General features: G+C 36.4%; 1 protein-coding gene across 1 annotated transcript; it reads left to right on the top strand.

Annotated features, from left to right (window-relative positions):
• Nucleotides 1-1,858: 1,858 nt before the first annotated feature.
• LOC129746411 (facilitated trehalose transporter Tret1-2 homolog) lies at nucleotides 1,859-24,821 on the top strand. The gene is made up of 5 exons (XM_055740055.1): nucleotides 1,859-2,156; nucleotides 12,371-12,589; nucleotides 12,656-12,791; nucleotides 13,012-13,203; nucleotides 22,937-24,821. The coding sequence occupies exons 2-5, from the start codon at nucleotides 12,383-12,385 to the stop codon at nucleotides 24,034-24,036; spliced, it is 1,635 nt and encodes a 544-aa protein (XP_055596030.1). The 5' UTR covers nucleotides 1,859-2,156; nucleotides 12,371-12,382; the 3' UTR covers nucleotides 24,037-24,821.
• The last annotated feature ends 235 nt before the right edge of the window (nucleotides 24,822-25,056 follow it).

The following is a 25,056-nucleotide window of genomic DNA, read 5'->3' as shown; positions in this document are numbered from 1 at the left end:
CAAGCGTGTGGTTCTACATAAGGGTGTGTCGAATTGCAACCTTCCTTTAATATTAAAAAAAAAAAACCCTGTAAAATTAAATGCTCTGAACAAAAATTCGATCATTTTCTGGCTAATTTTTTTTCGTCAAATTTAGCAGGTTCGCAATACCGACGGCAGGTGGCGAACCTATAATTTTTCCGGTAGAAATGCCCTGTAGGAAAAATGTACCTGTTTTGCACGATTTTATCGTCTGAATTGCCTGTTTTTTTTGCGAAAGTCGGGTGGCACTTTCTAACTGGAATAGCATTTCTTCAAATCGATCGATGCGCACTCTGGAATCGATATTGCGTACTATCGATTCCAGAGTGCGTGAATTATCCAAAAAAAAAACGAAATCGACTGTCCAGTCTGTATGGTCAGTGTTAAAAGTTTCCATCATGGTCAAAACGAACGACAGAACATTTGCAGATTTTCAAAATAAAGTCTGTTTCACATAGAATCGTCGCATCTTTTCATTTACTGCAGCGCCCCTAGTTGTCACATCGCGAATCTATTGACAGTTTTTTGATCCGGATGGTTTGTTTACTTAGTGGTGAAAATTTCATCAAGATTGAAGCAGTCAGTCAAAAGTTATCAAAGATGGAACGCGAAAGGCGAGAGAAAATTCTGCACACTCACGTATAGAAACCGACGTGGTCAGGGGTAAAGATCGCCGGAGAAGTTCTGGCCGGACCTGGCAAGCTGCCACTACAGCCGGGATGCCGTCAAGTGGTATAAGGAGAACAAGATAGATTTTGTTGAAAAAATTATCAATCCACCAAACTGTCCGGATTTCCGTCCCATCAAGAAATATTTGGCAATAGTTGAGGGCAAACTGAAGAAATGTGGCAGAACCATGAAAAAACCCGCTCAAATGGAAAAGAGGTGGAACAAGATGGCGAATGAGGTTACCAGCAGTATTGTGCAGAAAATGATGGGTGGTATCACAAAAAAAGTTCGAAAACTTATCCGAAAAGCTGACGAATGATTTTTATGTATTTCTTTTCCCTTAAAGTGCAATAAAAACCCTACAAAATGACATTTTTACTTTTGTTGTACGTTATTTCTTTGCGGAGAAATGATCTATTTTATCCGACCAAATTCTATGTGAAACAGACTTTAAGATCTAGGTTCCCGGGTTTTGATTTGAAATTTTGTATGGAAAAACGAATAAATTTGTTCGGAGAACGTCACATTTTTTCTTCTTTTTCTTGAATATTTTACTCTCACGCAATGCAAATGAGATTCCAATATATTGAGCTTACAAAAAATATTCTGGCTTCAACTTTTCCGAAGACGACATATCCCGTAGAATTAATATATATAGCTTCGAAGGCATCGGACAAGGTTTCCTCTAAAAAGGCATGCAAAGACTTAAACATTTTCTGCTAAATGGGTTTAATCGTGCAAAACGCGCTAAGACTGCTTTTATGCGAGCTTTCCATTTAAATTACTCGACTCTCACACCTAGCAACAAACTCAAAGCTTCAACATCAATAAATCGGAGAATACCTACTAGGTACCTACCTACATCAAGATTATTTTCTTCCAGTCTCTCTCTCTCTACAAGTAAGCTAAATTAGTTGCGCCGCCAAGCGACTTACAAAAACAAAATCCTTCCGTTCCCGCTGCCACTTTTGCTACACTGGAATCTGATTGATTTTATTAACACAAACCTATGCATATGCGCACACCATCGATAACGAATCGAGTGATGTTGAGGAGTGTGAATTACCTATACCTTTATTTTTTGTTTTTTGTTGTTTTTTATTTCATAACTGTCATTCTCTAGTTTCTCCCGGCGCGATTCGTTTGAGTCAGACACGTTTCGGCTTCCAATGCGCCCAGATGTGCGTGGTTTACTATCGAATGTTTTGAGTGTTATTTTTCGTTTTGAGTTTGTTGTTGTTCATCTTAGGTTAAAAAGGGGCCGGTCTCTTTTAGTGTCGTTTGTGAATATCATATAGTCTGGTGGCAGTGCGAAATTGAAAACAAAAACGGAACAAAATACCTACCACAGAAAACGTGCTCACTTCATAAATATGTTCTTATCACTACCGGAGTGAAAAGGATTGGTCAAAATTGTTACTTTATTGGAGGGCAACGGTAGCGGAAAGATAACACGATAAACAAATGTGAGTATTGATTATTTGTGTGTTGTCTAAAAATCTAAAAATAACGATAATCAGTATCAATTTTCAAGAGCACCATCCACAAAACCTGTTTCAATGACCTACTCGCAAATTATTCCTAAAAGGATCAATCGAATTTGAATTCTCTCTTTGAAAACCGGTGTATGTGAATTGATTTATTAATATTGAACATACAGTCAATCCATATTTAAATCTAATAATAAAACTAGCTAATTAGTATCTGGATGCAGTATTCTCGCTCCATGAGATCATGCTGCTTGCTTGTTGGCATTGGTTCGGAGTGTCACCGAAAGCATCTCTTATTGGAAACACGTTCCGTTTTCGTGTCGTTTGGCGAAACAAAAATTGCACTTGGCTGAGTTTGCAAATTAACGATTGACATGTGGCTGAACGCAGAACACCATACATATCTATTGAACTTTGATTGGATTGTATACACTCATGCATGTATTAATTGACCTACAAAGGTTGAGGAACTTTTAATTTAATGAATATTTGGGATAATTTTCGAAGTTTGGTAGTGGTGTTCGTCTACTGTAAGTTCCCTTGAATTTTTTTTGTAAGAAATCCATTGTAAGATAGATCAAATGAACGTCATAAATATGTTTCAATAATATGGTTAAAAGCTATTCCAGGGTTAAAAGTTGGTTTTTAGTATCTTTTTCACTTGTTTTAAGCTGGTCATTCATCAGCAGGGTTGTCGGGTGGTTTTTTTTTAATCTGTATTGGCCTCATGAAAAAATCTGAATTTATCTGTATTTGAACTTAAACCACCAAAAACTTCTATTATTGTTTTCTATATAAGCTTATTGCTTAGTATGCAATATGGAAATCAGTTTTAATGGTTTTAACGTATTCATTATTTTAAAAAATGGCAATTTATTTCATTAATTGAACTTAATGTAAAGTAGTAAAATGTTAGTTGTAATTTTTTTTTTGTTAGATATAAAAATTAATACTAAAGGCTAATTCACTCACACCAGATGAAGAAATGCAATTTTGTTGGCTGCAACCTGCAATCTGCTATAACTTGTGAGACAACTAACTTATGATCAAAACAAATTTGCATGTTTTTTTAACGGTCGGACTATTTGGTGAAAATTATAAGAAAATGATGAAACTTTAGGCTAAAGTTCAAAAGAAGTTAGTCTTCAAAAATATTTCAAATAAATATCCATAAAGCAGGTTCAACTCATTAGCTTCGAAATCAGCTTACCAGATAAACAAAACATTGTTTGTTAACAGAGATACGCGTGAAATAAAAGTGCATGTTTAAGAAGACTGATACCAAACTTTTGGCCGTTACACCATACTACGGGCCCAAGTAACACAGATTAAGCCAACTAGCATTAAGAAGTTTTATTATGGTTTAATTATGGCATTTTTTTGTGCAGCTCGTTTTGTGACGGTTTTATTATGGTCATGCAGAATGCTTATATTTTTCTTCGACCATATGTTTTCAGATGGTTTTGAAAACGCTCATAAAACTTTTATTAAACATACTGTCTTAGTTATTTTGAAAGAGTTATGAATGCTCTTTTAAAACTATAATAAAACACAAACTTAGAAGTTTGCTCCAAGCTTTCTTGTGCATGTTCTATAATAGCACTCAGTGCATGATTATTAAACCGCCATAAAACTTAGTGACAGTTCTCGATCAAGATGTCAAAACAGGACACGCTCAGATTAGATAGCACATATTTGAATTGGAACTCCCATTTTTACATATTTCTAGTAAGTTATGCGTGTTGGTTTTGAGTTAAAATTAAAAAAATACATCTTTGAAAACTTGAAATCACCGAAAGTGGTATGAATATCTTTACAATATGAGTATTGAGTGAAAGGGCCCAAATAGTAGGAAAAAAATTGTTGCTTGACGCCATCATTAATTCAAGATGGCTTCCGCTTTTATTTTCAAAGCTGTAAATTACTGAAAATATATTGAAACCTTCACAATATGATTATTAGGTGAAAGTAATAAACGAGTAGAAGTCAAATTTCGTTGCCCGTCGCCATCTTAAATCCAAGATGGCGGCTACCGCTCAACTTGAAAATACTGTAAATGACTGAAAAACGTATAAAACCCATATTATAGGGGTATAAGTTGAAAGAGATCAACCGGTAGAATTTTAATTTCGCTATCTGACGCCATCTTGAAATCCAAGATGGCGGCTTCCGCTAAACTATAAAATGTAGCAAATGACTTAAAATGACATAAAACCCAAATTGGTATTGGGTGAAAGGGCTTAACGAGTAGAAGTCGAATATTGCTATCTTACGCCATCTTGAAATCCAAGATGGCAGCATTCGATAAACTTTAAAAATGCTCTAAATCATTGAATATCGCATGCAACCTCCAAAATAAGGGTATTTGTCAATTGGGATAAGCTATAAAAAGATTATTTTTGCATTCTGACGCTATCTTGAAATCCAGGATGGTGGCTTCAGCTGAATTTAAAAATACTTTAAATGAATGAAAATAGCATGAAACTCCCAAATATATTGTATTGGGTGCTAAGGCTAAATGATAGAAGTAAAATATCTCTTTTCGCGTTTCTCTGAAAATGCTGTAAGTGACTGAAAATCCCACAAAAACCACCACAATACAGACCCCGTTTGTTTTTGGCAACATTCGATTTTGGCAACATCGAATTTGGCACATGTGCCAAAATCAGACGGTTAACAGAAACAACATAGCCTTATAGTTTTCGCTAGAATAAGACCAATACAATTTAGACATAATAGCATGATAGGAATAATAGAATGTCATAAATGGCAAAAAATCAAAAACTATAAACAAAACAAGAAAAGTTCTAAATGCATTAGAAACATAATGAAAAAATAATTGAAGTGATTTAAAATGATCTAAATTGTCTAAAAATAGTAGTTTTAATGTAGAATTAAGTGAAAAAAAAGTTGATAAAAAAATCGTTCGATTTTGGCAACACAAAAAGTTCGGGCGTGTTGCCAAAAACAAACAGGGTCTGGTTCTTCTTGTTTAGCTCTTTCAGTCAATACCATTATTGTAAAGCTTTCGAGCGATTTTTAGTCATTTATAGTTCAGTGGAAGCAGCCATCTTGAATTTCAAGATAAAGTAAAAAAGAGGAATTCAACTTCTACTGGTTTCGCCCTTGAACACAAAAAAAAATATTGTGGGCGTTTCATGCGATTTTTAGCGATTAACAGTATTTAACAGCTAAGCGGAAGCTACCATATTGTATTTCAAGATGAAGTTTGGTAGCGAAATTTCCACCCCGTTCCACCCCTTTACCCAATACCAATATTGTGAAGATTAAAAGTCATTTACAGCATTTTAAAGTTCAGCGGAAACCGCAATCTTCGCATTTAAGATGGCGTAAGATAGTTAAATTCGACTTCTACTCGTTGATCGCTTTGAAGCAATACCCATATTGTGGGGGTTTTATGCGATGATGGCATCAGATAGCGAAATTCGACTTCTTCTAGTTGAGTCGTTTCACTCAATACCCATAATGTGATGATTTCATGCGGTTTTCAGTGATTTAAATCATTTTTAAGTTCAGGGGAAGTCGTCATATTGGATTTAAAGATGACGTTTGATAGTAAATTTCAAATTCTACTCGTTTGGTCTTTTCACCCAATACCCATGTTGTGGTAGTTTCATGCGATTTTCATTGATTAACAGCATTTTAAAGTTCAGTGGAAGCTACCATCTTGGATTCCAAGATGACGTCGGAAAGGAATAAAAACGACATCTTCTAGTTTAGCCTTTTCATTCAATACCCGTTTAGTGCCAGCATTAACGCATTAAAAGTTGAGCGGATGCCGCCATCTTGGATTTCAAGATGGCGTCTCATAGCGAAATTCGACTTCTACTCGTTTAGCCCTTTCACCCGATACCCATTTTCATTGGGGGTTTCACAACCAATCCCTTTTCATTCAAAAAGTCTGTCCTCATTAATGTACTAATGATTAACAACTCTGAAATGAGGAACTCATCCTTAGCGTGTAATCGGTTGGCTTGCGAGACAAACGTCAAATCGTAGCTTTTTTTGGGGTTATCATTAAACCATAATAAAACTATGAATTGACTCACGCCGTGTTGGTTGCAAAATCGAAGGGCACAAAATGACGCCATGTTGATGGATTCACAATGCAAGCATTGGAAAATATTTTGTCAGGCCTTTTTTCCATCAATTCCATCATGATTGACCATCAGATTTGACGAGGCGCATTTATTTTAAGATACTATTTCATACACATTTTACCAAAAATCTTGACTGGCAGTAGAAAAGACGCTCATTATATGGTTAAAACATTGGTTTTTTAGCTATTAATTTTACCAGATCATATCTGAATAATGCAATCATCATTCATCAACCATTATGGTTGCTGGAAAAAATAAAAAAAAAACTTCGAGAACTCACAGATTCGAAAAAAAACAAAATTGTCTAACATGTTTAATTATAGCTTTTTAAAAGCTTTGGTGACCAACATTGATGACCAACAATGATATGTCTTTATGACGTTTCTAGGGTAGGGCCAAATAGCCTGATTTTGGCTTTATAAGAGTCCAGGTGATGTTATAGAATGCGCTTTAGCTTTTTATGAAGATTAATGCTATAGTCCAATCGAAATTTTGCTGACCATAATAAAGCCGAAATTGAAGCTTGGGGGGTGATCCCAAGCTTTTGGGCGATGACTTAAGTAGCTATTTTACATATTTTAAGTACATTGCAAATTTTTCGCACAAAATTAAACACATGTTTTTTTTTTTGATAAGTACGAAAAAAGGATTCGTATGCAACTCGAATTTTGAAATTTGGTCCACCCGGATTGGATCTGGTTTGAATTTTACGTTTGGCTTTTGAAAAATGTTCCAAATTTATGCTAAATGTTAGTCATATAAATTCAATATTAATATTTTGTCAAATACATACAAAGAAGGTTTAGTTCACGATCTCTTGATTAAGATCAAAAGATTTCCAATATGAAATAAGATGGCTGTGATATGAGCGATCAAAAGATTCATGTTTTTGAGGGGGTGATCTTAATCTTTTGGCCGGCAGTGTATTTCTGACATCATTCAGAAAAGTCTTTGCCATTTTTGCCGAAATCTACAAAACTTTTTTACTCATGCCTCTACAAAAATGAAATATTATGTTCTCACTACTTTGTTCATTAAATTTAAGTCAATATTTCCATTTTTGTTGAATTGGAATAAAAATGACAAAACGGAAACTTTAATTACTTTTTCCTCCGAAGTCAAAATTACTCGACTCGGGAAAGTCGATGAATGAATTGAAACCATTTTTTTATATATTTGACATGTAGTTCTTCGGCGCATAAGTTTATTGGATGCATTTTTTTACCTATTCTTAGTATTCCTATCTAAAATAAGAGCTTATATTGCTTGAAGGTTTCTGCCATGTGTTATCGATAAAAAATTTGAATCCAATTCATAAATCCTTACCACATATATAAATTCAAAAAATTTCGTCTTATAAACATCACGCCTGATGTTACACGTTGAAAATTAACTCAAAAACTACAAATACCTATAAAAATTTTACAATATTCTGCAATATAAAACTCGACACATTAAGATAACAATAGGAAATGTATCTAATATTAACTTCAGTGATTGTCGAGATGTAACACGTTAATTTCAAGTTCAGTTGATAAAATTTTATTAATGAGTTAATTTCAAATCAGTATATGGACCAAAAAGACCAATCCTTTTTGTTATCATAATGAAATATCGAAATTGAATTTTGAGAGTTTGTTCCTGTAAGAACTAAAACACGCTTCATTTCAATAAGTGGGCTGGCTTAAAAAATTAACTACATATCGCGTAAGAAATGTAATTTTTTTTTTCTAAAGTGTTCTCGTACTTTGTTCATTTATTGTTTTGGATTTAAAAGCTGATGATGCAAACCTAATTGAATCTGAAATTAGAATTTTGACATGATTTTTACATTCTAAATATATATAAAAGGCTTGTTATATCTGTATGTCCTCAATGGACGCGAAAACTACTGAACAGATCTACGTGAAAATTGGCGCGAAGAAGTTTTTAAGGTCGAGAATGGTTCCTACGAAATTTGAAGCTCCTAGAAAGGGGGGGCTATTTTGGGTAGAATTTAGTAAAACTCGGGATTTTCGTAGGAAAGTTTAAAAAAAAAAGTTTTATACATTTCCTTTGTGAAGAAAAGAAATATTTTGGTTAAGAATATTATGTGGTTTAATTCACTCCAGGAGCATGATCGTAAAACTGTCGAAATCATATTATTTAATTAACATAAATCAACAGGCCAAAATGTGCTGACTTAGGAAACATTATGCGGAAATTTTTATCCAGACAAGGCATGCTTTGTGAGCTACTCAATTTGGAAAAAAAAATCGCGCCCCTATTTATTTTCAAAATGTCGTCCAAGCAAGAGGAGCTACGAATTCGAATTTTGTACATGCGTCGTGAAAATCCAAACTACACGCACGCAGAAATAGCAAATTCGTTGAATGTAGTGAAATCAACCGTTACCGAAGTAATAAAAGTGTTCGGCGAACGTATTTCGACAACTAAAAAGCCGGGATCTGGGGGAAATCGAAATCCGGGAGCCGCAGTGACGAACAGAAGAGTTGCTAGCACTTTCAAACTAAACTCCAATTTCTCCATTCGAGATGTCGCCAATAAGTTGGGAATATCGTCTACAACCCTGCATGAAGCTTAAAAACGATCCGGACTATCGAATTATAAGAAAGCAGTGATTGCTAATGACAATGAAAAGCAAAACCTTACGGAAAAAACAAGCTCTCGGAAGCTGTACACGACATTGTTGACAAAGTTTGATTGCGTGGTAATGGACGACGAAACCTACGCCAAGGCAGATTTCAGACAGCTTCCGGGACAAGAGTATTTTACAGCAACCGGAAGGGGAAAGGTGGCAGACATTTTCGACCATATTAAACTATGAAAGTTTGCTAAGAAATATCTCGTTTGGCAAGCTATCTGTACCAGTTGCTTGAAAACCTACATTTTTGTTGCAACCGGGACCTTCAACCAGGAAATTTACGTGAGAGAGTGTCTTCAAAAGCTTTGCTGCCTTCCCTGAAGAAACATGACTTGTCTGTGTTGTTTTGGCTGGATTATGCATCCTGCCATTATGAAACAAAGGCCTTGGAGTGGTATGCCTCTAACCACATTCCGTCAGCCACCAACCGTGGCCTAGAGGATAGCGTTTAAGTCTTCTAAGCCAGAAATCATGAGATCGATTCTCGCTCACGGAATACATAGAACTCTTTCTGTGGGCTGGTGGTGTTAGCTTAAGTGAGCTGCTAAGCATTATATCCTTGAAAGATGTTCGCTTTAGTGTTTAGTAGAATTTAGATCTCTTCAAAGACACATGAAGTTTCACTGAGATCCTATATGTGTGTGTTCGTTTCTTCAAGCAGGTGAGAAACACTTTTTTTTTTGCAACAAAACTGGCTTTGAGTTTCATCCAATAATCAAATAGCGTATTCGTTTATGCTTGGTTTTTCACCAGGTTACTACCAGTTTTACACATCGGTTGTGGCCCAGATTTGATCTGAAAATGGACGGTGGAACACTGAAGATTCTGCAGGTGTTGTGGATGAACTTGTGAGCGAGTGAGGTAGCAATACACTGACGACGAATTAAAGCATGGATCCTTAAATCTGGACGCATTAAAACGGGTCTATCTCGGAGCACGGACGAAACAACAATGTTTTGTACTCAAAATGTAGATTTTTTATTGCACTTTAGAGAATAATAAAACAAAATAATTGTCCGATGTGGTTTTGATGAAATTTTGAACTTTTCGTCGAATACCACTCATCATAGTTTGGACACCCTGTTCGCTGACCTCAGCGGCTTTTTTGTTCCACCATCTCTTCATCTCTGTTGCATCCCGAGTCGTCTTACCATTCTTTTTCATCTTCTGCTTGACAATTGACAATTTTTTGATAGGGCGAAATTGAGGACAGTTGGGTGGGTTAATGTCCTTTTCAACAAAATCCACCCGTTGGCCAGATACTACTGTCTGACCATACTGACTGGACACTCGATTTTGTTTTCTGGAAAATTTTTCCAACAGTACGCAATGTCGATTCCAGAGTGCGCATCGATCGATTTGAAGAAATGCTATTCCAGTTAGGAAATGCCACCCAACTTTAAAAATAAAACACGCAATTTCTACGATAAAATCGGGCTAAACACACGGACAATTTTTCTTACAGGGCATTTTTTGTCACATTTTTCAGGTTCGCCACCTGCCGTGTCATGTCAGTGTGGTCAGTGGCAGTACCTCTTTGCTGTAGTGGCAGCTTGCCAAATCTGGCGAAAACTTTACTGGTCCTTTGTGAGATCTAATGTACGGAAAAAACGTGTTTCAGGCACTCCTCCTTGTACATTTCGGAGTCCATGGTCTTGTTTTTCACAAAAACTGGAGTTTTTCGTCCGCAGCTGCAAATACCTTGCCAGATCAAACACTTTCTTGCACACTTATCAGCAAAAACGAATTCGAACTTGCCGGGGATATCACCATGACCAGTGCAGTGCACCACTGCAGTGGCTTTATAAAATTTTTGGCCAGGAAGCTGCCCAAAATCCATCTTCACGTACGTTTCGTCATCCATGAGGATGCATCCGTCGTACTTCGTTAGAACCTTGTTGTATAACTTCCGGACGCGTCTTCTGGCTACTAAATTCTGCTTCATTGTCCGGTTTGGTGGCTTACTGGCCCGATACGGTCGTATTCCTTCGCGCAGACGAATCCTTCTGACGGTGCATCGGTCAGCAATGAATTTCTTGGCGATGTCATAGTCCGATTGCCCTGGGTTTGCCTTGATTGTTCTCAACACTTTTAAATGCAGTTTCCGATCCTTAGTTCCACTATGACGCTTGATGCGAACCTTCCGATCGATAGTATGAAGCTAACGGAAACGTCTGAGAATGCTGCACACGGTCGATTTGACCATTTTCAAAGATTTCTCGATTTTTGAACTAGACAACGTCGGGTTCTTGATATTGGAGTCTAAAATTAATTTTCCTATCACGTGTAACTTTTTGAAACAAACAGAAATGTAATGAAATTTTTATGCACTTTCAGAGAACATATTCCAAAACAAAGTACTGTCAAAACATTCCAGATCCGACTACTAGGAGCGCTGTGGTAAAATATACAGTCCAGATTTAAGATTAGGCCTTAGGCTTTAGGCTTTTATAGAATCCGCATCCCAATCTTAGTTCCAAACCATTTAATCATTTTATATTTTGTTTAATACATAAGAAAATTCTTCAGAAGAATCCAACACGTCACAATAGAAACAAAACAAGCATGGCACCTAATAGAGATAGAAGATAGGGAAGATAGTTTCCTTTTGATGTTACCAACCGCTGATTCTAATCGGGCTGCAGTATATAGAAATATACTTTTTTTTAAACTGTAAGGCATGAACTTCAATCACTTTGATAACTGCTGCAGCACATGGGTGAAACTCTTATCTCCCGACGACGACGACGTATTGCAAATCCTTTAGCATAAAATCCAGGGGGGTGCCCCATTATCAATCATTTGATGCGATGCACTTCTCGTGACTTGTTTTTATTGGTGCCCGGTAAACAGCTGGGCTCCGCTCACTGGGGCAAATTTTATAAAACAATAATTCTGTTAGATCATACCTACATATGTACAAGAGAAGGCCTAGGGATGTAGAAGTCAATCAATTTAATAATATTTGATTTAGCAGAGAGGCGGAGTGATGGATCAATACATCCTATCTTATCAAGAATGATGAAATAATCTTTAAGAAAAATGAAATCACCTCGTGTATCGTGTAGCGTGAAATATGTTCTTCAAAGCTCGTTCATGCTAGCCTCCACTTCTGGAAGTTTGTACGCTTTAGTGCATAGATACATATGGATGGGTCTTTCAAAGGAACATATCGTTGCACTTAAGATTTCTAGTGTAAACTATTGTAACGTAAGGTTGCACTTATGTGTGTGCCCATTAAATGCTCTTATCAATAGCGACAGTGTATCTGGAAGCATATAGTAACGCGGGGTAATGCTATAAAAGATCTCAAATCTGGTCAGTGAATAACGTTAGATTGTTTTTTTCTATGTCTAACTTCATCGTACATTCTCTTAATACATGATTCCTTAATTAATAACTTTTCTTGTCATTTCCTTCGGCAGATAACTTTCACCATGCCTCTTGAGAAACGGCCTTCGACATGTGACGAAGAAGAAGAATTTCGTCAGCTTGCGCCAAATCAAAACTTGCAACTGTTCAACCCTTCCCTGACAACGGGATCCGGGAAGCATAAAAATGTGGAACAGGGACTTTCCGCAGACATTCACGGGTCCATTACGGACATTGTTCGTCTGGCCAATCGCCGTAGCAACCGAATGCAGGTAAAATTTGCACATCAATGTTAACTTAACCGAATGATAAACCATTTTTTCTCTCCATCATTTCAGTTGACGATGAGTATTTTGGCCAACTTAACTGTTCTCTCCTCCGGCATGGGATTGGGATACTCGGCAATAACGTTACATTCCCTCACCAAGGCCGGTGACCCAATGAGCCTTGGGCCCGAACAGGCCTCTTGGTTTGGTAAGTTTCCTTTCTGTTATAATTTGTAATAACTAAAAAAACAGAAGTGCATTCGACGCGCACGTTTCACCTCAACTCACATGGCCCATTATAGCACACATTCTTAAACGCCTAAATGTAAGCAAGCACCGTAGCTCCAACGCAACTAGCATGGACATCCACCAGCCAATCTTTTTATAGCGCTCTCTGATGTTTCTCTCTTACATTCTCTCATTTCCAGTTTCCGTTAATTCGTTCGCCTGCCCATTCGGTGGGTTGCTTTCCGGTGTGTTGTTGGACCGGATCGGGCGCAAAAGGACGCTGGTCTTCATCAATGTGCTGTCCATCGTGTCCTGGACCCTGATGGCGGTTGCCAACCGGAGCAACTTCGAGCTGATGTATACCCAGATAATGATTGCGCGGGTAATTATTGGTAAGAAAACTAATATTTTTTTTAATGCTCGTAACCTGCCTATTTTAATTTGTTTGGGGACATTCAAGATCATGGGATATCAGCTACTGTTAAAATGCTTTCTTAATAAAACAAATTATAATTAAAATTAGATCATGGGATATCTTATAAATGATAATTTCCATTCCATTTTCCGGCCAGTTTTGCGTGCCCGGGAATCGAGAAATCTGAGCATTCTTTTCCCGGGAAAAATTGGAGAGGGATACTTTAATCCTCTACGAAAACAAGTTAAACCAAACATATGTATGTTTATGGTATTTTTACATCTTTTAACCTGATTCACTATTATTAAAAATTAACTGTATTTATAAACCATTTAAAGTTAAAACTATTGATTTTGATTTCGTTTTTTTACACAAACTTCTTAAAGAGAAAAAGATATTTCCACTGAACAATTTTGAACTTTATCATAATTAATGCTGTAATCGGTTCAACCAATAATGGTTTAATTACAAGCTCTTTATTTAAAAAAATGTGCAGTAAGTTAATCAGTGTATTTAGAAAAATAAGAATAAAAAATCTGTATGAGTAAATCAACTTACAAAACTGTCTGATTTTTGCTGCAAAAAATTGACAAAATTGTAAAAAATTTGGATCATTCCAATTCTTCTCATTGTATTTTTTTTTTAAATCATTTGTCGTTTCTCACTTCTAATTCTAAGCTTTTGAACGAACAAAACCATTGGTTTTATATCAACGTATAAACCATATTTATGCATGAATAAATTCATTATCTTATCCACACACCAAATAATTAAGCCAGAAACGCTTTAACACCTAATTTTATTCGATATCTATTGAAATGATTCAAATTCCAAATGTTTTACATCTATATTTCATGCTGTAAACCGAGTCGAGAAAGTGAAAATTAGTTCTCCATTTAAATTTATTTCTAGAATGATGTAAAATCATGTGCAAAAACACGCAATTTTATGGTGAAAGATTTAAGTGAGTAAAAATCGACTGAATTTGATTAAAACAATTTTGACTTCTAAAATCGATTAAATTTATATAAAACAATTAGAGATAAAAAAAAAATGCTGTTCAAATTTGAAATAATTGATACAAAAATACTAATACAGTTAGTAAATAAAAATTTTCACTTTCACAGCTGAAAAAAAAATTTATGACTTGGGCTTATATTTTTTTGTTTCTGTTTTCTTAGTGATTTCAAACCATATTGAATTATTCATTCTGAATTGGGCATATTATAAGATTTTTACATTTGTAATTTGAACCCGATGTCCCTGACAATGTATAAAAGGGTTTAAGAATTTTGTTAATTTGGAACAATAGGTCTATATAATTTCAACTATAAAAATGACCTTAAAAGCTTCTGAAAGTATGTAAGATGTGTTGGATTTTATCATTTTGAATTCTGAGCTCACAATTTTAACTTGTTTCCGAATCAAGTTTAGGAATTGGGATGTGAGATTCAAAGAGTTTTTTTTTGAAACAACACATTTTGTTAGAAAGCCTTTAAAGCTTGTAATTGACCTAACTTTAGTAAAAATTATCTGCAGATTGCTAAATGTGCTACTTTAGCTGTAAAAAATAAATCACGCGCCTAACGAGGACCACCGTTTGCAACATGAGAAACCTAATTCTACGTGTAGCCATGCATGTGCCCTGTCATGATTAAATTTGAAAAAAAAAAATTCTACAATGCTGCATAGATTTAGGGGTATGCATAATTAAAAAAAACGGTCGCGCACCAATTAGCGAAGAGGTTGAACTAATTTTGCAGAAAATTAATATCGTCGTAGTCGTTTACGGTGTAAAACAGTTTTAGGTCATCAGCATAGCAAAGTTTTGGGCTGTCAAGGAGTGAAAGCACGTCGTTAAAATACATTAGGAAAATAATTGGTCCTAAATGGCTTCCTTGTGGCACACCGGAGGAGGCAGAAAACTGCTTGGAAAAGGTATCACCAGTCCGAACAGTCAGTTTGCGCCCAGTCAAATAACTGCGAAACCAGCCAAGTAAAGTACCACCGAACCCCAAGCGTCCAAGTTTCCCTATGGCAATTTCGTGGTTCACTTTGTCGAATGCAGCTGACAGATCGGTTTATATGGCATCAGTTTGAGATTTTGCAGCAAAGCTTCCATGCACAAAAGAAATGAACGTCAACAAGTTGCTTGTCGTAGAGCGTTTAGGCATGAATCCGTGCTGGTCATTAGAAATGTAATTCTTACAAAACGAGGAGGTGGGATCCAAAACCACCAATTCGAATAGTTTGGCTATCGAACATAAGGCTGAGATTCCACGGTAGTTGTTGACATCTCGTCTTTCACCTTTTTTTGTGGACCGGGAACATATAAACTTCTTTCCACAGTAGTGGAAAGGTAGCTCTGTCAAGCGAAGCTTGAAAAATAAGACGAATAGGAGTCAACAAAACAGGCATGAAACTTTTTAAAAACGAAACTTGTTTTCTGTCCGGACCCGTAGAAAAGGAATTCTTGAGCTTCGACGCTGCCTTTGAGATGATTGCATCCTCAATTTCAATACCGTTTAATGAAAAGCCCAGTGGCGAAATGTTCCTGATAGCACTAGCCAAATGCTCTGGAGATGTGGAAGCTGTAGTCAAGATATTTGAAAATTTTCGGGCAAAAAGGTCGCAAATTCCACGATCAGAGTTCGTCATGATGTCATCCAGAAACAGCAGGTTCTTTCCGCTGACTATTCACGTGTTTCCAAAATGATTTTGGGCAGGATTTGAGGTTACGTTGTACTCGGCGAAGGTTCTGGTAACAACGTTTGCTGGCTTTTTTATAAGCGGAATTAAGCTTCTGATATATATACTTGATGTAAGGAGATTTTTGTTCGTTATAATTTCGAAGCGCCCATCTTTTTTCCGTTTTCAGTCGTCGCAATTCAGTCGTAACCCAGGGAGTTCGTAGATTTTCTCTGATAGTACGTTTAGGCACATGACGATCAATGACATAGTTCAGGATATGCAAGAAGGTTTCTGCAGCAGAGTTAGGATCCGATAAATCGAGCTCCGATGCCCAGTCGATGGTGGCCAAGATGCGAGAAATGTCATCAAAGTTGGCGTTCTTATAGTCGAGGTAAAAAGCTGGTAAATTTACAACACGAGCGTTCAACTTAGTTACTTCAAGTGAGGCCGATAGAGCGGGATGATGTGGAACTGTTTAACGAGCGGTGCAGGAGCTAATTCAATGGTCGGTATACGAGACCCATCGTTGGCAAAGCAAAGGTCCAGCATACGACCATTTTCGTTCCAGTTCGCACCAGGAATTATTGTTGATAAGTTGCGCTGAGAGATCCCCAGCTCATGAGAAGTGAGAAGTTTTAAATTGAAAAATTAAATTTTGTTTAGTTAACTTGATTGTCTACTCACATCCACCCTCAATCATTGAACCCGAAGTGCTTTTTCACTAATTTGGCCAACGTATTTTTTCGTATAAAGTTAGTGTTGTTTTTCACTTATCAAGGAAGGATTGTTTTGCTTGGATCATTTTATTTTCGCACTCTAAGCTTTTGAAACTTCATGATCGCAGGCGTGGCTCAGTAGAACATTTTCCACATCGCTAGTGGTTGCTACTCCGTGATTGACCGAGGTCATGAGTTTTGATCAGAGGTCAAAAGAATAGTGTCTGGGATTGACAGCACATTCACAATGTCCAAAAATGATGCTCTCTCTTTAAACATCAATAATGGCGCCGGCCACGTCCTAGTAGTCAATTGATAGAAGGAAATGAGAGAAAAGGGATTGAAAGATTCATGGTTCCTGCTTTAGGACCGGGGACCTCGCATCCTAGCAAAACAAATTTGATTGGGAATGTGGGTAAAAGGATTTGATCAGGAGACACTTTTGACAAGTGTGATCATATATTTTAATCCTATTCTCCTATGCTCCTTTTATTTCTAGGTGAATAATTTTCGTTAAGACCTTTATTTATCGGAATATTTTTTAATATCTTATATTTGATACTGAAAAATATGTTTAACTTTTCGATAACTTAAAAATATCACTCATCAAGTAATAAAATAAAACTAATTCTTATCTGAATTAACATTATCGAAGAAAATTCAGACTTGGTTAATAGAAACTTTATTATACCTGAACCTTGATGAAGCTAGCAAAAAGGAAACTGAAACTCTGAACACAGTAATATCAGTACAGAAAAAAAGAAATCAACACGAAAGCTTTAAAAATTCGCAGAAATATTGAACACTTAGAGGTGACAAAAAATAATAACAATGAAATGTTCTGGATATTCTGAATGATAATCTATATCAAAAATCTAACAATGTAAAAAAAATTAGCTCAATTCAATTTTTAAAAGATGATGAATTGTTAAAGAAAGTCTATGGGTTTGAATATAGTTTGCAATCTAATTAAAGGTTTTTTTTATAATATCAATTGCTGGACAGAATAGGTATTTCTACAAGTAATTGTAAAAATGTAAAATCATTAAACTTTCACAAAAACAAATATCATAGTGAAATTTACGATTAAAATATCAATTTAGAGAAAAAAAACACAGAAAATGTCTCAATTTTAAAACGAGATTATCAAAACTATCACTTATTTACGCCTCAAACAATTTTGGACAATTTACCATTTATCGTAAGTCAAACTTACTGCAGTTTTCATTTTCTGTTAGTCAAATAAAAAAAAACGAATAAAGTAATACGGGGAATCTTTGATTTTGTCACCCCCGCAATGAAAAAACGGGCAATTTTTAAAAAGCACTCTTCTTGAATAATTGGGTTGAAATTAATCAGAAAACATAATAACTGCGTCCTTTAAATCAGTTTGGGAGTATGGGGATACTTGATCCCCTTTTCTTATTTTCATCATATCTTTTTGAGAAAATTTAGCAACTCGCCGTCTTTTGCATTTTTCGACAGCGTGTAATTTAAATTTCATTTAATCCAAAAGTTAGAACAATACATGAACTCGTAGATGAGCTAGAAGCATGTTCGTGAGACTTAATGAGACTGTGATATTTTTAAAGTTACATGAGACTTGATCCTTTACTAAAGGAGACTTGATTCCTTATTCAGGGTACCCTGACCATAGGCAAAAATCTAATAAAACCGAAGATGAAAGGTCCGTTGACTATTTCTTGCCATATTAGTTCTCATCTCACAGTTTGTAAGTATTAGACAAAGAGAATAATTAAAGTTGGTCTTCTACCCTAGAATCATTGCATACTTTAAGGCGCAGTTTTCTAGTTTTTAGATAAATACAGTATGTTTAGCCCTTTTTATCAGATAATAATACTCGAAAATCATATTTTTTTTTCAGATTTTAGAAATTTCATGATAAACAATGCTCAGGACTCATTCAGATTAAAAATACATCTTTTTGGACTCTAGGGATCAATTATACCCATAACATACATTTAGGAAAACTTCTTCTTAAAAAAATTGACAGTTTACTATTGCTTTGAAAATATAGCATTTTGAAGTTCATATTATACTCTAACTATTGACATATTGGAATCTATATTATTAAAATAACTTTTTCATGTGAGAAACATTTTAAAGTGATAAAAAAGATCTTCAAATCACATTTTGTAAAATTTTTCAAACAAAGTTAAATAAGTCGAAAATTATTTTTTTTTAGAACTAGTTAAGATAACTGCATTGTTGTTTTGTTCTGTTCGGCACATTTTTCTAGAACATTTGATATTTTTAAGACATTCCTGTTCCGAGATATAGCGAAGGAATCAAGTACCCTTATTCTCCCCTAATGTTTAAAAAATTAGCCCCATAATTTATGCAGCAACATTGTCCATCTTTCGATTTTAATTGTTGTTTGGTTGGAAAACTCGTTAAAAACCGTTAAAATGGAGACTAAACAATGTTACCCCAAAGCATCAAATTCTAAACAGAGACGAAAAAGATTTTTAAATCAAATTTAAAGTAGTCTAATAAATTTCTGCAACCATGTTTTACGTTCATAGGAGTCCAGTACTGGTTTTAAAAATATGAAACATGCCACATTCCCCTTAACAGAAAAATATTCGAGAAATATTGAATAAAGTGATTGATCTTACCCCGTTTTACGGTAATTTTTATATTTCAAAAAGGTTATCATTAAAAGCAGTTCTCGGCGTAGCCAACTGAAAAGTCAGCGGCGCTAGTTAAATCGTTAACTCGGTCACAGTTAGCGATCGCTAATCGAAATCGATGAGAGTAAAACAATAAGAGAAACACAAATTTGATGACATTTATTAACACAATATAATGCTAATAATGGAATGAATGCGGATTGTTTTCAGATTATTTTGCAAAATTTCATCCCAAATAAGCTGCACTAGGCTCAAGTGAAATGAGATTTTAGTATTTAGTGGATTAGCAGAAAGGACGAAAATTAAAACGAAATTAAGCGTTTTTAGTTTTTCGTTCAGCAGATGTTCCTGTTTCATCAAATTTTATTATTTTATATTATCTGATATCCATGCTTGAAGGAGGCAACATGCATAAATTTAGAGGAAAAACAATTCGAGAAAAACAACTTGAACTTTTCTGTATGATTTTAGTCACAATTTTGAATTTTGACTAGCATAATTCAGTGATATAAAAGGTTTCAATTTGACACTCCTTACTAAAACCCATATACATATCTCCCTTGTTTCTCAACCGATTTTTACAAAATTTATATTGGATACCTCGTAATGTAGCTCAAATATGTTTCTCAGGCGATATTCAGCTATAACACATTCCGTTATTCAAAGTCTAAGAAAAAAAATCTGAAAAAAATACTGCGGAAAAAAACTGTAAATAAGCTACAAAATGCTTAAAAAATAACCTCGTGCCAAAGAAAGCTGAAGTTAGTTACGTTGCGCACAAGGATATATTTTCTTTCAGAACGTTTTAAATATCAAGAACACAAAAACTGTAAAAAAGTGATGTAAAACCCGTGCTTGTCAATAAATGAACCGGAATTTTTTTAAAGTCATACAAAAACAAATTTTGAAAGGAGGCTTGGAAATTTGAAATTATTTGACACATTTTCTCTTTTTTTTATGATTTTCAATATACGAAACACAGAATTTTTGACGAATTTCCAAGGTAGCTGTTTTTTCAACTTTTTATCGATTTGCAATTTTTCAGATTTTCTAACACCTTAATTTAAGGATGCCAGATTTTTCCGGGCTGGACAATCCGGGCTATTTTATTTAAAAACCTGCAAAATTCGGGCATTTGATTTCAAAATTGTCGACCAAAATCCGGGCAAAATCTGGAAAAATTTGGTCAAAACCTAGGAATTACTCATCGATAATTAAGAAAACAAAAACTGAATAAATCAATTTTTTCATTAAGGCTTATCACCAGATTTTATATAGTATTTAAGGATTTAAAAAAAATCTTTCATGATTATTTTTATGATACTTACTCGAAAACTCTAGTTTTGGGCGCATAAATAAAAATAAACCGATTTTGTTTTTAATTTGGATTTGAAAATGAGAATATGAATATGGACGTTATTGTGCATTGGATTGCAATGAAAACTCACACATGTGGTCTTTAAAAGACTGGCAGCCGATTTCAGGTATCGAATTTTGTAAAAGGTCGGCCAGAGGGGTCGTCCATAAAGAGTGATACGGTCAAAATTTGGTCAAGGGAAAACGCGTGTGAATCGGTGAAATCGTTTATTTAAACAATGAAATTAAATTTCTTTTTCAAGTTTAATTAGTATAAAATTCAGGAAAAATATTCAGTTAAGCTTCCGCTTTTCCAAATCCGAATTGTTGGGCCTTACGCTGAACCCCTGCCATCAGATTCTGTACAGCCACCTTGTTGACCTTCTTCGCCGCAGAAAGCTAGTTTGCCTTGAACTGCTGCTCGTCCTTAGCAGTTTTTTGGTCTTCTTTAGGTTCCGCTTGACAATAGACCAGTATTTCTCAATTGGGTGGAGCTCTGGCGTGTTGGGAGTGTTCTTGTCCTTGGGAACCACCTGCACGTTGTTGGCGGCGTACCACTCCATGGCATTTTTACCGTAATGGCAAAATGCCTAATCCGGCCAAAACAGTACGGAACAACCGTGTTTCTTCAGGAAAGGCAGCAGACGTTTATTTAAACACTCTTTCACGTAAATTTCTTGGTTGACAGTCCCGGAAACTATGAAATTGCTGCTTTTCAAGCCACAGGTTCAGATGGCTTGCCAAACCAGATATTTCTTCGCGAACTTTGACAGTTTCATGTGCTTGAAAATATCTGCTACCTTTCCCCTTCCTTTTGCCGTATAAAACTCCTGTCCCGGAAGCTGCTTGTAGTCGGCTTTGACGCAGGTTTCGTCGTCCATTACCACGCAGTCAAGCTTCGTCAGCATCGTCGTGTACAGCTTTCGGGATCGCGCTTTGGCCGTCGTATTTTGTTTATCATCGCGATTTGGAGTCACTACCTTCTTGTAAGTCGATAGTCCGGCTCGTTTTTTGGCTCGATGCATGGTTGTAGACGATAGATCCACCTTATTTGCGGCATCTCAGAGAGAGAGGTTAGGGTTTCGCTTGAAACTGCCGACAACTCTCTTTGAAGTCTCAGCGGCTTCTGGTTTTCGATTTTCCCCAGATCCCGACTTCCTGGCTGTTACCAGCTTTGCGTGCGAGTAGCTCGGATTTTCGCGATGCGCGAGCAAACTTTTGATATGCTGCTCTTCTTCCTTGGACGGCATACACACACACACACACACACACACACACACACACACACACACACACACACACACACACACACACACACACACACACACACACACACACACACACACACACACACACACACACACACACACACACACACACACACACACACACACACACACACACACACACACACACACAAACACACACACACAAACACACACACACAAACACACACACACAAACACACACACAAACACACACACACACACACACACACACACACACACACACACACACACACACACACCTTCAGAATGTTGCGATATTGACGTTATTATGCACCGGATTGAGTTGAAAAATTTTTACACGGGAGTTTTTATAAACGAACAGTTGATACCAATTATACAAATTTGGGACAGGGCAGGGGTCGGAAAAAGAGGTCGTCCATATTAACTGTTTACTGTTTTTGCGATAATGACGTAATTAAAAATTGGATTAAGAAGAAAATTGGCACACGGAAGTTTTCAGGGGCGGATAACCGATTTTAAGGTATTAAATTTGGTGTGAGGGGTCGGCAATAGGGGTCGTCTATATAACATGTTCACTGCTTTTGTGATAATGACGTTATTGTTCATATTGGATTTCAATGAAAATTCACGCATGTGGGGCAGCCTTATTCAGGTATCAAATTTTGTGTAACAAGTCGGCCAAAGGGATCGTCCATATTATCTTATATGGTGGTTATGGTGGTTATATGGTGGTTTTCCAACTTTTTGGTAAGAATACTCTTAGTTACTGAATGATCATTTTTCATTCAGTGTAAGGAATATTATACTTTGTTTGAAAAACATAATCTTATTTAATCAAATTTTTATAATTAACGTAAGTAACGAAGTTCGTACGGGATCAGCTTGTCAATGATATAAAAAATACAAAATAAAAACTCTGTAAATTCTGCCCAACAGAACTTTTAATTATTTCGTCTATTAGTTTTGATAGTCTGTAAAAAAATTTATAATCAGATTAACTTACTGAAATCATTTGGTAAAAAGGTTGGTATCCTTTATTCCAGGACTGGTCATCGGTTTGGTGAGCGCTCCGGCCGCAATCTACTCGGCGGAAATAGCACTTCCCCATCTGAGAGGGCGTCTCACTATCCTAACATCGCTGGCCATCGCCGTTGGTATCCTGATAATCTACACCTTTGGGTACTTCATTCCGGAGGACTTCCGTCTGGTGGCCGGTTTGGCGGCCGGATGTTGTGTGCTTTCGTTGGCTTTGCTGTTTCCGATGCCCGAATCTCCCGTGTGGTTGATGTCCAAGGAACGGGAGCCTGAGGCTGAACGTTCTTTGAAGCGGATTCGAGGCTATGGGACCACTAGGAAGGTGATACCGGAAATTGAGCATGAACTGAAGCGGTTGAAAGATAGGATCACTTTGCAAAAAATGGCAGGAAAAGAGCGACTGTGGGATATGATACGGCAGCCACAGGTTTACAAACCGTTAGGGGTGATTATCGGATTTTTCGGATTTCAACAGTTTTCCGGAATATTCGTGGTAGTGGTTTATGCCGCTAAGGTTTCCTCGGAGGCTGGCGTCACGATTGATCCGTTTCTCTGTACGGTATTGATCGGGGTGACTCGAGTCGTGGCAACAGTTCTGGTGGCTTACATTTTGGACAGCTTGGGCAGGAAGCCGCCATCGATATTCTCCGGATGTGGCATGACAGTTTGCATGTTTGGGATTGCCGGTTGCATTTATTTCCCTCTGCCGGAAGAGTTGTCATGGGTTCCGACCTTCTTGATCATCACCTACATTTTTACGAGTACGCTTGGTTTTTTAACGATGCCTTTCTCGATGATGGCCGAACTGTTTCCGCTGAAAGTGCGAGGACCTGCTTCGGGGATTTCAGTGTTCTTCACCTACGTTATGTCCTTCATCATCATCAAACTGTACCCAACTATGGTAGCAGGGATGCAAAGTGCCAATGTGTTCATCTTTTATGGAGTCATTTCACTGTTGGGGGTGATCTCCGTGTGCCTTTTCGTTCCTGAAACCAAGGGCAAATCTCTCGAAGAAATTGAAGCCCATTTCAGAGGTAAACAGGAAAACAAACGACCGAATTCCGACGAGGAGGATAGCATCGAATTGTCATCATCTTCTGCAACGTGATAACGACTTCGCACCCAAAACAACTCGTTTGACCGTACTTAAAAGATCATTTGTTTTAATTAATCAAAATGAGTTGAGCCGAGCAATATTAGTAAGCGGCGAGCAGCTAGCGCAAAATTTAACTATTAATATAAGTTCGCGCTCTTAAAACCCGCTGAAGCTCGTAAAACTGTGCAAATAACCTGGAGCTGGTTTGCCTCCGAACTCTCTGATGGTCTGCGTCCAGCATGCGGTTCAATTGAAACCGGCATCGGGTCCAGTGAACAGTTTTGAATACAAAATCATTTAGAGACGGCGATTTTTTTTTCTCGCTGCTTCATAAAAGAGAAACTCAATTAAGGTCGGTCAGCAAAATTGATCCAACCAGTCTCATCAATAAGCGCGTCAACTTCGTCGTCGTCATGAACAGTAATGCAGAAAATAATTATTAATTCTATAGGAGATAAATCAGTTATTAAGATATCTGCTCGTTGACAGAAATTGGTTGAGCGATAATGTGTCGATAGAATATGTTAACGAATAATTTAAAATAGCCGTTGAACTCTTTAGATTAGGGTGTAAGGACTTCAAATTGAGGAGTTTGAAATTCTCTAAGTTGTGAGTTATTTTTTTAAAACAACTTATCTATCAAATAAATTCTAAAAAAAGATTCAAGCATGCATGATATTTCAAATTTTTCATTCTTTTCGCTTCTAAAGTTCATGATTACCCGACAAATATTTGGTTAAGTTGCAAAAGGTAAGATTAGTTAGATTTTTTAAAATAAAAACAATTTTTAGTTATGTTCAAACACGAAAAATTCTTTCAATCCACAAGTTCTGATGATCACATTCCTTGAATACCACCAGCCAAGCTGTTAAATCGGTACATTTTTTCTAAGTATTCCATAGTTTACAAGGATAAGTAAAATCCGCCTACAAACATCATTATCTTAAAAAGCATTGAGCTAAGCCGCGATTCTTCAAGCACTTTCGCTATCTCAAGTAGTTTGTAAGCAAAAAGATACCGTCAAGATCCGCC

This window comes from Uranotaenia lowii, chromosome 2 (assembly GCF_029784155.1).
Source record: "Uranotaenia lowii strain MFRU-FL chromosome 2, ASM2978415v1, whole genome shotgun sequence".
NCBI classification, from domain to species: Eukaryota; Metazoa; Arthropoda; class Insecta; order Diptera; family Culicidae; genus Uranotaenia; species Uranotaenia lowii.
The sequence above is the reverse complement of the archived record's forward strand: the minus strand, read 5'-3'. Positions and strand labels throughout refer to the sequence as shown.